This window comes from Cetorhinus maximus, chromosome 21 (assembly GCF_964194155.1).
Source record: "Cetorhinus maximus chromosome 21, sCetMax3.hap1.1, whole genome shotgun sequence".
NCBI classification, from domain to species: domain Eukaryota; kingdom Metazoa; phylum Chordata; class Chondrichthyes; order Lamniformes; family Cetorhinidae; genus Cetorhinus; species Cetorhinus maximus.
In genome coordinates, this window is record NC_135899.1 from 75,339,111 (window position 1) to 75,356,119 (window position 17,009).

General features: G+C 48.3%; 1 protein-coding gene across 5 annotated transcripts in view; it reads right to left on the bottom strand.

Annotated features, from left to right (window-relative positions):
• LOC144696002 (arf-GAP with SH3 domain, ANK repeat and PH domain-containing protein 2-like) overlaps window positions 1-17,009 on the bottom strand; it is a 158,936-nt gene that overhangs the window by 81,547 nt on the left and 60,380 nt on the right. For all 5 annotated transcript variants that reach the window (XR_013580053.1, XR_013580054.1, XM_078567164.1 and 2 more), the window contains 7 exons: window positions 15,460-15,593; window positions 13,422-13,516; window positions 9,366-9,546; window positions 8,688-8,773; window positions 6,463-6,578; window positions 2,407-2,474; window positions 2,178-2,285 (listed from right to left, as the gene is read on the bottom strand). Coding sequence is in view for 3 of the 5 variants with exons in the window: in XM_078567164.1 (XP_078423290.1) it covers window positions 2,178-2,285; window positions 2,407-2,474; window positions 6,463-6,578; window positions 8,688-8,773; window positions 9,366-9,546; window positions 13,422-13,516; window positions 15,460-15,593 (788 nt within the window). In the remaining 2 variants the exon portion in view is untranslated. The remainder of the gene's footprint in view (window positions 1-2,177; window positions 2,286-2,406; window positions 2,475-6,462; window positions 6,579-8,687; window positions 8,774-9,365; window positions 9,547-13,421; window positions 13,517-15,459; window positions 15,594-17,009) is intronic.

Sequence of the window (17,009 nt, forward strand, 5' to 3'; positions counted from 1 at the left end):
TAAACGGAACAACGTAGTCAATGCCTTGAATTAAAGTCACACTTGGGAGATGGCGCCTCCGACAGTGCAGTGCTCCCTCAGTACGACACTGAAGCCTGTGTTATAATGCTCATTCTGGAATGGGATTTGAACCCACAAACCTCCGACTCAGTTAAGACCACAGGGGGCAGTGGACTTTTACATATCACAACATCAACCTTCTCCGCCCTTTCTCCCGTGCCCCATTAGTTCCCACTATTTCAGCACACTTTGGTTCAATACTACACCGGAGTTCACACAGACCAGAGAGGTGACAGTTCAACTCTGGTCTATGCGTACCCCACAGGTCTCAGCTAGGGTGGTTAAATTAATGTGCATCTTCAAGATACGAGAGAGAGGAAAGCCAGTTGGCCCATTAAAGTCATTCAGACATCTCCACAACGCCCACCACCATCGCATCTCCCAACCGCATGCAAGACATTTCCCTTCTCAGATCCCCTCAAAAATTATTGCAAAGAGATGTTCCAATTCTGGACAATACCTAGGTTATAATACCCTGAAAGGGAAGGGAAAGTATAGAAAGGGGGTAAAAAAACCTGATGGAGGTTTCATCAATATCTCAAGCCCACCATCTGTAATTGGATTGTGACAGTAACATGCCACAGGAGGGCAGCACCTGCTCATCTAACCCAAAGCTTATGTAGGAAAGACTGCAAAAAAAGAGAAAGATTGCATTCTGCCCAAGAACTGCGTAAGAAAGAAAGACTTACGTTTATATAGCAACTTTTACAACTTCAGAATGTCTCTAGACAACTTACAGCCAATAATGTACTTTTGCAGCGTAGTCATTTTTGCAATTCAGCCAACACAGCAAGATACACAATCAGGCAATTTGCTTTTAGCAATGATGGTTAAGGGATAAATGTCAGGACGTAGGGGAGAACACTCCTGCTGTTCTTCAAAACGATGCCGTGGGATCTTTTATATCCACCCGAGAGGGCAGATGGGGCATTGATATAAGATCTCCTCTGACAGTGCAGCCCTCCCAATCCTGCACTATGGAGTGTCAGCCTGGATCTTGATCTCAGTTAGAATCCATACCCGATTTTGAGTGTCCACTTTAAGGAGGACGTCAAGGCCAACAAATTGGGTGCAGAAAGAGAGCATTCACTAAGTTACGAGAAGCATTGCTTATGAGGAGAAACTAAAGACACTCAGCCTCTACACTAGAAGAAATTAATTTAAAGCAATATTGACACATTCTTCCCCATTTATTCACAAATTGCTTGTGTTTTTACATCCAGGTCAATTGTAGCACCCCGAGCTCAGAGAACTCAGGACAAGGGTATCTCTCCCTAGTTCTGATGGAGAATCATGTCAGACTCAAAAACATTAACTCAGTTTCTCTCTCCACAGATGCTGCCAGACTGGCTGAGTTTTTCCAGCATTTTCTGTTTTTAATACAAGGGAAAGCAAACCTGGAATCTTCCTCGTCTGTTCCACATGGTTCAGTGGTGTCCAACTAGGACACATAGAGGAGCCTGCTCTCTCCTAACCTGCAGTCACAGAGTATCATAGAATGATACAGCCTGGCCATTCAGCCCCTCCAGTCTGTCCTGGCTCTTTGATAGAGCTATCCATTTTTGTCCCACTCCCCTATAGCCCTGGAACCTTTTCCCCTTCAAGTATTTATCCAAGTCCCTTTGGAAAGTTACTATTGAACCAGTTTCCACCACCACATCAGGCAGCGCAATCCAGATCCTAACTCATTTTTTTTTTCAGGTGGCCTCTGTTCATTTGCCAATCACCTTTAAATCTGCGTCCTCTTGTTTACTGATCCTTCAGTCAGCGAGAACAGCTTCTCCCTCTTCGCCCTATCAAACCCTGTCACGATTTTGAACATCCCGGCCAAATCTCCTCTTAACCGTCTCTGCTCTAAAGTGACTATCTCAGCTTCTCTGGTCTGTCCAGTGATGGACGTCCCCAGCCTGGCACCATCCTCGTCTAATCTCCCCTGCACCCTCTCCGAGGTCCCGAAGTCCTTTCTGGTCGGCTGCCCAAGACTGGAACAAAATGCTCCAAGCTTGAGGTTCAGCCTCAGGCTATCCGGGTTCTGAATTCTACAGACGAATCACTGGGCGAAAGGGAGGTTGCGGGGGGGGAGGGGGGAAAGAGAACACAGCATCAGGTCACGTTACCTTTTCCTCCAAGTCCTCCTCGCTGTCGTAAGCGTAATCTTGTTGTACCACCCACTCGTACTCCACGTGAACTGGAGGATTGAACTTTCCTGCCTGCGCCTGATCAAGCTGCAACCAAAGAGATTGGGAAACCGTTCAACTTCTGCTTCAGACCCACCACAATTGGATGAAAATGATACAAGATTAAATTAAAAAAGGGACTTTTTGTTTTATCCCCCCCCCACCGTACCAGTTCCTCGCAGCGGGAGTGGTTGAGCTTCTTTGCGACATCCGAGGTGGTTTCTCCGGCCACGTTACCTTCAACAGGACAAGAGGGAGCAAGTGTTAGTCAGGAACCACAGCCCCAGTCCAGGGCCACCGTCAGAAATAGCACCTATCACAGCGTGAGGCTTGTCGATCTGCACTCGCGGTTCCCTACACTCAGGACATGACTTATCACCGAGGCTGGTCACCAGGCAACTGCTCCAGGCAAGGACAGAGATCAATAAAAGCACGGGAGAGGTTGAGAGCGTAAAAGGTCATTCCTTCGGCCCCATGGCATTGGCTCTTTGCAGCAGTAATTCATCCAATGAATCCCGTTGCCCCATACCCCACCTTCCCCTCTCCCTCACTCCATGATCCTGTACCTTCAAATATTTATCCCATGGAGATGCTGGGGGGATCATTTGAAACTTTCAGGACTGATCAGTAGGTTTTTGTTGGGCAGGGCACCAAGGGGTATAAGGACAAGGGTGGAGCTGAGAGACAAAATCAGCCATACATTAATCGGATGGCGGAACAGGCTCAAAGGGCTGAATGGCCTTCTCTTGTTTCTCTGTTCCCGTCTAGGGCTCTTTTGCCTCAGTCTACCAGCCCAGAAACAAGAGCTCTCTCTGCTTAAGTCCTCAATCCCCACCCTGTTTAGCAACAAACTCCTGTTCTCGCTCACTTGCTTTGTCTGCTTCATGTACAGCTTCAAATGTTGGTGAGCTCCTGACCTTGGAGCAGCACCAGACTCAACAGAACAAAACTAAAAAGGGGTTGAGGGCAGATTATGTAAACATGGTTTGTATCCCACAAGGTTAAGGGGTTGATCTAATTGTGGTGTTTAAGACAATTAAAGGACTCAATAAAGGTGGGTAGAGAAAAACTACAGCAAGTTCCCCACTAAACACTGCAGTTGCATTCCTGATAAGTGCAACTTTAAGTAAAGTTAAGCGAATCAGATTTTCCCATCACAACTAGTGTAAAAACTGTAGCTAGATTCCGCAGGACCTTTCTCCTCAGGAAAATAATCATTAAAACTTAATACCTTGTAAGTTGAAATACTGCAATTGCCAAAATTTCTATATTCATAAATGAAATAACGTTTAAAATAAAATAAAAATATAAAAGAAATATGCTGACTCTTTCTGCTTACCTCCCATGTACTGCCTCACCCACTCCTCTCCTCACATCGCCACACATCGTGCTCCCCTACCCCCTTCCCGGCCGACCCTCCCGGCCCCCGGCCGACCCTCCCGGCCCCCGGCCGACCCTCCCGGCCCCCGGCCGACCCTCCCGGCCCCCGGCCGACCCTCCCGGCCCCCGGCCGACCCTCCCGGCTCCCGGCCCCCGGCCCCCGGCCGACCCTCCCCGTCCCCGGCCGACCCTCCCCGTCCCCGGCCGACCCTCCCCGTCCCCGGCCGACCCTCCCCGTCCCCGGCCGACCCTCCCCGTCCCCGGCCGACCCTCCCCGTCCCCGGCCGACCCTCCCCGTCCCCGGCCGACCCTCCCCGTCCCCGGCCGACCCTCCCGGCCCCCGGCCGACCCTCCCTCTCCTGAACCTCGCTGTGCGTGAGAGCGGCAGGAAGGGGTAGCTTCGGAGCGAGAGAGGCTTCGAGTTGCAGGGTCACAGGGATAAGCCGCGGGGGGGGAGTCGGAGAGAGGGAGGGGCCGCTCCGGAATGCCGATCAGGTCACGTGACCCTACCCAGTGCAAAACATTAAAACACAACTCCCAACGCCAACTGCGAACACTCACCCCATCGGCGGATGGACATTAAGTCAAAATGATTTAACACGAGGGCAATTTAAAGTGAGGACTTACTGCGAATTTTCTCTGGTGGGGGAGACCAGAACAAAAAGGGGCCATAATCATAAAATCAGAGTTAGGCCGACCAGGAGTGATGTTGGGAAACACTTCTTCACACAGAGGGTAGTAGAAATCTGGAACGCTCTTCCCCCCAAAAATTTCAAATTGGAAATTTTCTAAACTGAGATTGATGATTTTTGTTAGGGTAAGGGTATTAAGGGTTACAGAACCAAGGGGGTAAGGGTATTAAGGGTTACAGAACCAAGGGGGTAAGGGTATTAAGGGTTACAGAACCAAGGGGGTGAGGGTATTAAGGGTTACAGAACCAAGGGGGTAAGGGTATTAAGGGTTACAGAACCAAGGGGGTAAGGGTATTAAGGGTTACAGAACCAAGGGGGTGAGGGTATTAAGGGTTACAGAACCAAGGGGGTAAGGGTATTAAGGGTTACAGAACCAAGGGGGTAAGGGTATTAAGGGTTACAGAACCAAGGGGGTAAGGGTATTAAGGGTTACAGAACCAAGGGGGTAAGGGTATTAAGGGTTACAGAACCAAGGGGGTAAGGGTATTAAGGGTTACAGAACCAAGGGGGTAAGGGTATTAAGGGTTACAGAACCAAGGGGGTAAGGGTATTAAGGGTTACAGAACCAAGGGGGTAAGGGTATTAAGGGTTACAGAACCAAGGGGGTAAGGGTATTAAGGGTTACAGAACCAAGGGGGTAAGGGTATTAAGGGTTACAGAACCAAGGGTGTAAGGGTATTAAGGGTTACAGAACCAAGGGTGTAAGGGTATTAAGGGTTACAGAACCAAGAGGGGTAAGGGTATTAAGGGTTACAGAACCAAGGAAGGTAAATGGAGTTAAGGTACAGATCAGCCATGGTTAATTGAACGGTGGAGAAGAGAGCGGACATCCATTACACCCTCCAGGAGTTCATAACTCAACATCACAGAGGGAATAAACAGTCCAGTTACGGTGGGAAATTTTTGCGGTACACACCAAATATCAGGGATTCGCTTTTCCAAAAAGATATGTTAATATTATCAAGCCAATGGGTTCAGGGGGCCCCCAAAAATCAGTCTCCACCATTAAAGGGACCCCATTGCCACAATTCAGTTCACACAATGGGAATCACGCCTTGATTGTACCTCAGCAGACCGCAATACCTCAATACCCTGGCCTAAATTTGATGCTCCCCTGCCAGTGGGTTATAGGCAAGATGGTGGGTGCGGGTGGGGGAGGAGCGTGAAATAGAATGAACGGACTTCCCGCTGGGTTCCCACCCGCCATGACCTCTTAGCGATTTTATACCTCGGATGGGACGCCCTCCCTTACCCCAGTTGAGGCCCCTTAAATGGCCAATTATTGACCACCTAAGGGCCATTTCCCACCCAACCTCAATTTTTAGGCCAGTGGGAGGATTTCCTGGGTGTGGAGAAAGCCCGAAAATGATCAGGCCTAGGCCTTGTGTGGGAAGTCAGGAAGTCGAGAGTGGAGGGGGCACCTCCACCTCCATCAGAAACTCCCTCTCTTTTAAGGTCTGGTGGCCGCTAGACCTCCCTCCCCTGGCCTCTCCCCCAATTGCCCACTATCCGCCCCCCCCCACCCCCCGCCGCCCTCCACCAGACCTTCCCTACTGTCCTTTCCATCCAGTCCCTGGATTTGGGCTCTGACGTCTTCGGGGAGTTCCTCTTCTGTCCCTGCAGGAGCTAGTGGGCTGCCAGCCAATCAGATTGGCCGGCTGCTCTCTTAAAGCGGGACTTCCCCTCCACCGAGCAAGGGGGCAGAAATCCTGCCTGCAGCCAATTTGAGCTCATTCAAGCGTGAAATGGCAATGGGGCAGACAGAGTCGGTGGGGAACTCGGGTGGCAGGACAGGACAGCTCTGCCACCCAAAATATCCGGCCACAGTGAGCTCTGAAGCCTGGAATCATGGGCAGGAAGGGCCAAGGCTCCAGAGCAGGAGGAGGTGGGGACAGAGACAACAATGTGCATTTATATAGCACCTTTACTGAAGCACCTTGGGATACGCCATCCATAAATTTGATACTGAGCCGCATGAGGGGGAGATGTTAGGACAGGTGACCCAAAGCTTGGCCAAACAGCTAACCTTTTAGAAGCGTTTTAAAAAGAAGAAGTGGAAGAGGGAAATCTCTGGGTGAAGATTGAAGTCTGTGCCTCATGTTACTGGAATGCCTGTTAAAGGGCCACCTATCCACGCTGGGTTCCTATCTTACCAATCTGCATGTTGGCCTTTCCCTTCAGTAACAGTTTCAGGCTCTCGGTTTTGTTGTACAGGCTGCAGTAATGGAGGGGAGTGTTCCCCTCGACAGTCCTCACATCCAGGCCACCTCTGCGGGAATATTACAAACCAGTTTAACACGTGTAAGTAAAGGAACAAACAAACCAAGCAACCAAGGAATCTCCAGGCTGCTTTTCATACGTTGCGGAATGTAATATGTAATACAGCCGGGAGGTTATCCGGTTTACATTATGGGTAGATTTAGAGTTGCCAATTCTCGTGGGGCATATTTGAAGCTTTCACTATGGCCTCCAAGAGAAACCACCCACACCCCCGCCCCCGCACCCCCAGTTACACGCACGCCATTCACCCAATCGGAACACAAACAGACTCTTCATTATGCATTTCTCTCTCTGTCAAACAGTCTTTTATCCATTTTTCCAATATTTTTACAACTGAATCAAGAAAATGAAGTTTTTTAAAATGTTTTTTTTTAATTCATTCTCGGGATGTGGGCTTCGCTGGCTGGGCCAGCATTTATTACCCATCCCTAGTTGCCCTCGAGAAGGTGGTGGTGAGCTGCCTTCTTGAACCGCTGCAGTCCATGTGGTGTAGGTACACCCACAGTGCTGTTAGGGAGGGAGTTCCAGGATTTTGACCCAGCGACAGTGAAGGAATGGTGATATATTTCCAAGTCAGGATGGTGAGTGACTTGGAGGGGAACTTCCAGCTGGTGGTGTTCCCAACTATCTGCTGCCCTTGTCCTTTTAGGTGGTAGTGGTCATGGGTTTGGAAGGTGGGTCTAAGGAGCCTTGGTGAATTCCTGCAGTACATCTTGTAGATGGTACACACTGCTGCTACTGTGCGTCGGTGATGGAGGGAGTGAATGTTTGTGGATGTGATGCCAATCAAGCAGACAGCTTTGTCCTGGACGGTGTCCAGCTTCTTCAGGGTTGTAGGAGCAGCACTCATCCAGGCAAGTGGGGAGAATTCCATCACACTCCTGACTTGTGCCTTGTAGATGGTGAACAGGCTTTGGGGAGTCAGGAGGTGAGTTACTCGTCACATGATTCCCAGCCTCTGACCTGCTCTTGTAGCCACAGTACTTATATGGCTAGTCCAGTTCAGTTTCTGGTCAATTTAACCCCCAGGATGTTAATTTTGCGGGTTTCAGTGATGGTAATGCCATTGAACATCATGGGGCGATGGTTGGATTCTCTCTTGTTGGAGATGGTCATTGCCTGACACTTGTGTGGCATGAATGTTACTTGCCACCTATCAGCCCAAGCCTGGATATTGTCCCGGTCTGGTAGCGTTTGGACATGGACTGCTTCAGTATCTGAGGAGTCGAAAATGGTGCTGAACATTGTGCAATCAGCAGCGAACATCCCCACTTCAGACCTTATGATGGAAGGAAGGTCATTGATGGAGCAGCTGAAGATGGTTGGGCCGAGGACACTACCCTGTGATGTCCAATAACTGCTTCAATGTCCAATGATTTTTCTCTCCGGGTTGCTCTCAGCAGTGCTCTGGAGATTAATCATCAATTCCTGGAGACTCCGGGGCAAATCTGGAGTGTTGGCAACCCTACGAAAACTTGCAGTTTGGATTAATGGGATGGGTCCTACAATTCTGAAGACAGCATCTCCCAAACCCATGACCTCCATCACCTAAATGACGAGGGCAGCAGGTACGTGGGAACACATCCTGAGGCTCCTCTCCAAGTCCCACATTGTCCCAACTTGGAAACATATCAGCCATTCTTACATTGTCACTGGGCCATACAGACCAAGGAAGATTCGGGTTCAATTTCTGCTGTGTGTGAATTTAATGCCTTTAAATCCGTGAGGCTGTGGGAACGTTACCAGTCAACTTGGACAAGTGTAGAGTTTACCACTCACAGTGAGAAAGCGAGGGTGAGGACAGGGCACTGGAATCATGGGGACAGATCACAGAGCATGTAGGTTCACTGATGTCACAGAAACCTTAGCAATGATGTGTAGTAACACAAGGCTTCAGCTCCAGATCCTGGCCCAATCAGAAAACCATCAGAAGAGCTCAAGGTTGATGCTTCTGAATCGGATCAAAGAGCAAAATAAAAAGCTAAATACAGGTGCTTCCCAAACATGGAACCCCCCTCCAACATCTGGGAAACAGCATCCAGCCAATCCCAGACCCGGATACACTCCCACCCAATCCTGCAGCCGAAATGATACTTACCCATTCTGAATCAGAAAGTCAACCAAAGCCAGAGACGTCCTGTCTGCCAACCGCACAGCAAGGTGCAATGGTGTTTCCCCAAGGTCCTAAAAGAAATGCACAAATGGAAGAGGAAAATTGCTTTACACTCCATAAGGACTTTCATTCTAAAAGTAGTAAATCGAGCAGCACAGAAGCCATCATAGGATTTCACCCCAACAAACAGAGCCCTGTTAGCGTGGTATCATTGGGCCTCTCAAAGTATTTGTGTCCCGTTTTTACATTGGATCCTGCCTGGGCTTCTCAGAGTGAGGGACACCGGGGAGGTGGATAACAGGTGGAAGAGGAGGCGACACACATCAACATGCAATGGACAAAGGACACCAAGGTTGGGATTTGTGGGCCTGTATATTGTAGGAGGAAGGGAAAGTTCAGCAGCAGCTCCATACATCCAAGCAACTTGAAACAAGGAGCTCCCATTGGAGAGGGTGCAATGAGCTTTGAAAGAGCACTCGAAGAGACACCGACGAAGAGCTTGCGAGAGAGAGCCAGGCAAAGAGAGATGGTTAAAAAACATATCTGTGAGTGCCGCTGAGAAATATTGTCCAGCAGATGAAAATCCCCCTCCTCCACTATTCTCCAATAAGTTGAAACAGGAAACAGAGCAGGAGGACGACAAGACGCCATGGCAAGAGTCACCTGTCCATCCGGCAAGGTGAGCGGTGCAGTGAAATCCACACCCTCTGTGTACATCTGCAGCAGAGCCAGGAGGTCCTTGTTGCGAACGGCCTCAAACAGCTTCAATCCACCTTCGCAAACACCTTTTTTTGTATATTTCCGCTCCACGTATTTTGCGGTAATATATTCTTTTCGAGAGTTCCTGTCGGACGTAGAAGTAAAACCTTAAGCAGGTCTGAGCACTGAGATCACAGCCTGGTGGTTCTGATCACCAGGGGGAAAATAGACTTGACTGGGAGCAATTCAGTAAATCACCAATCACTGCCTGTCCAAGACCGGCGTCCTGTCACAACGCGTGTTACAGCTTAGAATACACTTTCCAGATGCAATCTTAACATTCATAAACATAAGGCAGTCACTAATAAATCCAACAGGGAAATCAAGAGAGCTTTTTTTTTTTTACCCAGGGAGTGGTCAGAAAGTGGAATTTGCTACAGCAAGGTGCATTCAAGGGGAAGTACATGAAGGAGAAATGAATAAAAAGGTTATGCTGAAAGGGTTCTATGAAGTAGAGCTGAGACAAGGCTTGTTTGGAACATAAACCAGTTGGACTGAATGGCCTATTTACCTGCTGGAAATAATCTATAACCCATAGCTGGAAGGAGGGCAGCATTCACTACGGTGAGCAAGACTTCAGGGAACTCCGTGAAGAAGGTCAAAGGTGCAAGTGGCTTGTCATACATCGTACAGAGGGTGAAGAGAATAAGCTTTGTTTCCAAAAATCACACTTGGAGGAGGGGGGGTTGCGGGAGGAAGAGGGCATCAAGTGGGCAAGAGAATTTCTCTTTAAATCCTCCCTCCCCCCACTACCGGTTACTGGGATGCTGCTCAAAGTCTCTGAAGGCAGGGAACATTCCAGAACGGATCTTGAGTTGCAACAGTCGGGAGGTAAGAGGCTACATGAAGCCTCCAGTTCCGCCAGCAGGTAAATAGGTAAGCCTGTGGGGGGGAGGTGGGGTTACCGAGTCTGAGTCTCAGACCAGGAAATTCCCGGGTTCAATCCCCCAGTCCCTTAGTCAATGAAGGCCTGCAAGGGGGGTGTTTGGGGGAGGTGGGGGTGGGGAGTTAAAACAACAGCAGGGCTCCCACTGCAGACAACAATCATGCTGGAAAATTTGAGGATCAGACAGAGTTGTGATGCACCAACAGTCAAATAGCCTTCCAACACATACACGTGAAAAGTGTCTACTCGGGTAGGGTCCCAGGGTCGGGGGGTGGCAGCTCATGTGCATGTAAAACAAGTTATCGTTTTAAGGAGGAATGTACATTAACTCTGACCTTTGCACAGTCAGTGCACAGAAATCGCTTAATCTCCTGTTACACCATAAACGCTCAGGAATTCAGCTAACACTTTCTGAAAATTCCAAAGGCTATTTTCTGCAGTCAAGTGCCATAACATTTACACAAAAGACTCACACACTGCCCTATGGAAACATCTCCACACTCCCAGAGATTTAAAAACAAATAAAAGCCCATTAAATAGAGAAAATAAAACGTCCACCAGGGAGGTCGGAAATGTGCATTACTTTACAGAGCATGGTCATCAGTAAAGGGCTTTGAAAAAGTGTTTGAACACTTTGCAGCTTCCACTAAAAACTCCCTGTGTTGACATCGGCAGAGGACAGAATTGGGTTTAGTGGTGATGCACCCCATTGCCAAATAGCCCCAGTGCCACTCACTGTCTAAGTTTAGCATGTGATGAACAGCTGCTTGGCTGAGGTTCCAGAGCGTATCCATGGGATTGCAGCACAGCATGACTCCATGGCTTCAGAAAAGGAATAGACAACAATGGTCACTATTTAATGGTGCACAATCCAATGGTGGGAGGAGTTATTGCTCGATGAGCTAAACGGTACAATGTCAAAAAGGGGGCTGTGCACAAATCTTTGACGTTGGCCGTAGAAGTTAACAAAGCTGTTAATTCAGCATATGAAATCCTGGAGCAGGAAGTACAAAAGCCAGGAAGTGATTGTAAATCTATCCAAAACACTAGTTCAGCCTCAGCTGGAGTATTATGTCCAATTCTGGGCACCACACTTTAGAAAGGGCATGAAGGCTTTGGAGAGGGAACAGAGAGATTTACAAGAATGAAGGGTGAGGGATTACAGTTTGGCGAATGGATTAGAGAAGCTGGGGATTTCCCCCCCTTCGAACAGAGAAAATGAGATTCGATCGAGGCGTTTAAAATCGTGAAAGGTTTCTGGTAGAGCAAATAAAGAACAACTTTCCAATTGCCGAGGGAACGATAACCGGAGGTCACAGACTTAAGGTGATTGACAAAAAGAACCAGAGGCGATGTAAAGATAAGCTTTTTTTTTTCCTGCACATCATGTGCTTAGGATTTGGAATGCACTGCCAGATAGGCATGTGGGGACAGATTCATCTGGCAAAGGTGAACTGGATAAAGACTTGAAGGAGAAAAAAAATGGAGGCATATGGGGAAAGAGCAGGGGAGTGGGACAAGCTAGAGCCAGGACAGACACAACGGGCTGAATAGCCTCTTTTCTGTGTTGTACTAGTCCACGATTCTATGATGTCTCCCTCGATTAACTTTGCTTATATTCTCTCAAGTACAGAAGGTTAAGGGGGGTGACCTGATCAAGGAGTTTAACCAAGGACAAAAGGTTTGATAGCAGGAATGGCGACGGAATAAAGAACTATCAGGTGATGCTTTCTCCCCACACAAAGGGTTGTGGAAATCTGGAACTGTCTCCCCAAAAGATGCTGGAGGACAAATTAGAGCTTTCAAGACGGAGGTGAATAGATTTTTGGGAGGCCAGGGTATCAGGTTTTATGGAGTCAAGGTGGGAAAATAAGAGTTGAAATGCAGTTCAACCAAGATCCAACCACATGGCGGAACAGGCATGAAGGGCTGAATGGCCTCCAATCCCCATGTTCCTAGAGGAGCCTCCACGATACAATTCAGATTCTGGATTTTTCCATTTATTTTTATTAAAACAATATTATAAAACAAATTTACAATAACATTTACACAGCAAAAACACCCAAAGGCACTTTACAGTTGGAGCTGGGCTGCAGGAGGAGAAAGGATATACTCAATGTGACATTAATGATGATGCAAAAAAAAAACTGTAAATGTGGTTTTGGTTGCTTGCCAGATGCTTTAGCCTGTGGCATGCACACCAGTTCCATGAGGACTGCATATTGAACAACATGCAGGACTGGTGTAGAGCCCTTTGACTTCCATTCCTCGGTCTTTTTACTTAGTATGTGTTGGTGGCAATGTTGGGCTCAATTTTAGGCTCCCCCGTTGGCAGGTTTGAAGGCGGAGTGGGGGCTGTAAAATCCAGTGGGTGGCCTGCCCACCATCTACCCTCCAGCCCCTGCCAGCAGAGGTGTGGATGGTATCGGGCAACCTGCCCACCAGTGGGGCCAATTGAGGCCCTTAACTGGGCTATTAATACCCACTTAAGGGCCTCATCCCACGGCCACCAGGACTTAACTGGCAGTAGAAGAGGTCCACCCCAAGAACCAGCCTAGCCGGTTTCCCTGTGGGGGCGGGGCGTGGCCTTCTGTAACAAGCTTCCTAGGCCCATCAGAAGGCCCCTCCCACAATGTGTCCCCCTGACCCCCCCACCCCCGTGGCCTCTCGAACTCCACCCCTCCCACTTGGCACCCAGGTGCTTAAAAAGTCGCAATCCAACTCAGCCCGCCTCCTCAAGCCCCAAGCGCAGTACTGGCAATTGCCACGGCTCCCAGTGGCACTGCTGATACTAGAAAGCTGCCTGCCTCCAATTGACTGTCAGCTCTGAGGTGGGACTCCCTGATCCTGAGGGGTGGAAATCCCGCCTCCGGTCAATTAGTGGCCAATTGACTGTTAAACAGCACAGAGCCTCGGCGGAACCCAACCAGTGACCTTTTAGCCGGTTTGGGGGAGTGGTGGGGGACGGGAGAGAGTGGGGGGGAACATGGACCATAAGTGCTCCATAAAATCCAGCCCATTATTTGCAAACCCTCACTCTCGCCTCACAACACTGGGCCGAGTGTGGTACTTACATGTCACTGGTTGGACTGGGTTTCACCCCACACTGAGCTGGCAAGGTCGCCTCGAAAATCTCATTCAGCCTCGTGTTCCCGATATTATTTGCAAGCTGCAAGAAGCAAGACAGCACTGGGTTAACAACGCATGTGGAATGCACAGCAAGTTAGCAGTTAAATAGACTATTGTCCTCATTGTTACCCAGGCACAGCACCATCCCAGAGCCCTATACACAGCTTGCCATCAGCAACCACACACCACGTCACTCCACCGACCACACCCACCCACATTGTGCCACCAGAACCATGGACCCATGCCACCCAGTCCGATTCATACCCACTAGACTTTACACACATAGCCACCCATGTTCCCTGCCAGTAACATCAGTGTTCATTGCTGCTCAAGGATTTCAGTGAATCAGTGGAATGGGCACAGAGCCAACACTTGGTGGCAAAACGTCACCTTGGCAGCATTTACTTTCCAAAACACAGCACAAATAGCCTTTCCAGAGGAGGCCTCACGTGATAAGAGGAATAAGAAGCACTCTTTGTCTGTTCAAACACAGGAGAGGCATTTTCTCAGCACTCTGGGAATAAGGTTATTGCAAATCTTTGTTGTGAAAAGCTCCCTTAAAGCAACTTGTGCAATGGGCAATGATCACAAAATGACAGACATTTAAACCTATAAGGAAGTCACTCTGCTGGGAGCTCCTCTGATAAAGACAACAGATTAGCAAGATCCCAGATTGAGTCTCTGTGCTGAGTTAGCTCACCAGGGGCAGAATAATGTCAGTTGGCTTGATGAGCATGGGGTGGCGATGAGGAGAGAGAGAGAGAGAGAGAGAGAGGTGGCAGAATTTTTGCTTCTGCTGACTGGGAAGTGTGCGCGTTTTGGATTAACATGCGATGCCTTGCACAGCTGAATAGCCCATGATATTTACTGTTGAGTAGTACTAATGGCAGTCGGGTGGGACTTAACAAGTTGGACATTGTCCACATCAAAAAGTTTGGACAGAGTGAATGCATATTCATCCTAACCCCTGGAGATTGTGTTTACGTGACTGATATACACAGAGCTTCCCTCATTTTGAGAAGACCTAGAACAAGAGTTAAAATTCAGTTTCTGAGGAGCACAAGGCAGACAATCTCATTACCCTGCAGTAATTTAAAGCCCTTGAGCATCCCTTTTAGCGTAGCATCATGCCCAGCAGCCAATGTGAATCCTTGGCATGAGGATGAGCACATGTCTCGACCTTACCTCAAGGCGCGAGCGGAGAGATATGAGGAGGTAGAGAAACATCAATGTTCAGCTGAAATGTTCCCCAATGACCCACTGCTAGTCAGAGAAGACAGGAATGAATCAGGTTTGAATCGTAGCTCATGCTGGGTTAATGTCAAGTTAGGGCAGTATGACTGATCCCAGAGCTTCCAGGCTGAGCGAGGAGGGGAGGGAGGGAAAAATATTATAATGAATCCTTCGCCTAAAATCAAAAAAAAAGTATCAGATAATGAGGGTTAAAAGCCTCACTGTGTTGCCACAAAAGTCGATTAACTTTCTGATTCCAGGTATCAGCTTTAAGCTCAGTGGGTAGCAAGCTTGTATCTGAATCAGATTGTGGGTTCAAGTCCCACTCCAGAGATTTCAGCACAAAATCTAGGCCGTCACTCCCACTGAAATATTGATGGAGTGCTGCACTGTCAGAGGTGCCTGTCTTTCAGATGAGACATCACGTCTGCCCTCCCAGACAGACGGAAAAGACCTCACGGTCATTATTTCAAACAAGAGCAGGGGACCTCTCCCTGGTCATATTTATCTCTCAACCAGCATCACTAAAAACAAACTATTTGGCCCTCCTCACACTGCTATCTGTGGAATCTTGCTGTGCACAACTTGACTGCTCCATTGCCTACATTATAATGGTGACGACACTGCACAAGTACTTCATTGTCTGTGAAGTGCTTTGGGGTATCCTGAGGTTCTGATATGTCACTTGAAGGAGAGAAGGAGAAAAAGGAGAGAAAACCTGAGGGACTGGGAGTACAAAATCTGACATACCAAGAGTTCAGACGTGCTCAGTACATCCAGCATGAGAGACTGTATCCTGGAATAGTGTACACCCAACTCTCGATGAATCCCAGAACATTCAATGCAGATGACAATGCCCAAATTGGTGGAGAGCCAAGTAGGATCTAGAACAAAACCAGTGGGGTTATTTACACTTAATCTCAGCACAGAACACTCTACAATCAGATGTCACATCAACACCTTTAAACAAGGGCCAGCTATATCTAACCTGTCACCCTGGCTTCCCCATTCCCCAATGTAGCCCACCAAAGATGCTAGAGCAGATATGAAAATCCACCCAATCTCAGAGACACTTGGACCAGTTCAAACATAGCCATTGGGTTTACAATTCTCAAATCCCTTCATGGATTCCTTTCTCCCCATCTCTGTAACCTCCGCCCACTCAGAGACCTATTTAGGGAAGGAAATCTGCTGCCCTTGCCTGGTCCGGCCTACGTGTGACTTCAGACCTACTGCAATGTGCTTGACTCTTAATTGCCCCTCTGAAATGGCCAAGCAAGACACTCAGCTCAGGGGCAATTAGGGATGGGCAACAAATGCTGGCCTTGCAAATGACACCCACATCCCACAAAAGGATAAAAATAAATCCCTCCAACTCAGGCCTCTTGTATATCCCCGATTTCCATCATTGCACCACTGGTGGCCTGCCTTCAGCTGCCTGGCCCCAAGTTCTGGAATTTCCTCCCTAACCACTCTGCCTCTCTCTCTTCTCCTTTAAGACACTCCATAAAACCTACTGCTTTGGCCAAATCTCTCCTAATGTCTCCTCATGAGGCTCGGTATCAGCTATCAGGTTACACTCCCGGGAAATTGCTTGGAATATTTTGCTATGTTAAAGATGCTATTTAAATGCTACAGAAAGAGCGTCTTCATAAAGCAGCAACTCCCTTTAGATTATCTGTCATTTCTCCCCGCAACCAGAATAGTTGAAATCAGTATCATGGTGCAGGCAGTCCAAGTTCCAGTGCAAATGCAACACCCAAACCTTATGTGAGGTAGTTAAATTATGGGTCAGTGGTAGGAGTTCTCCTGTGGGGATCATCTAGCTGTGGGCTACAAAAACAATTGTTGGACCCATGGCGTGGGAAACTTCCAGGATTGCAGATGCCACCTGATACACCTCTTCCAAACGTGGGGTCCAATTGTGGTTTGGTACCTCAAAAGATACAGCACTGGATAAAACCTTTGCTCTATCTGCACTATCCCAGCCAATAGTTCAAGAGCTGAAACGTAGAATGGCATTTCTAATGGTTCCTTCAAAGCATTACCAATGTGTCAAAAGAAAAAGGACCACACCTACCTGGCAGAGATGGCATTTACTAAACCAGCAAACACCTGGGATCAGTGAAGGGGCCCACCCCACCTAAAATGACATTCTTCTGCACGGGGCCAATGCTAGTTCCTTAGTGGGAGCTGGCAGAAAGCCAACAACTTGCAGTTTTACAACACCTTTAATGTCCCAGGAGATATTAGTCAAAATTTGACACCAACTCACATAAGGAGATAGGACAGGTGACCAA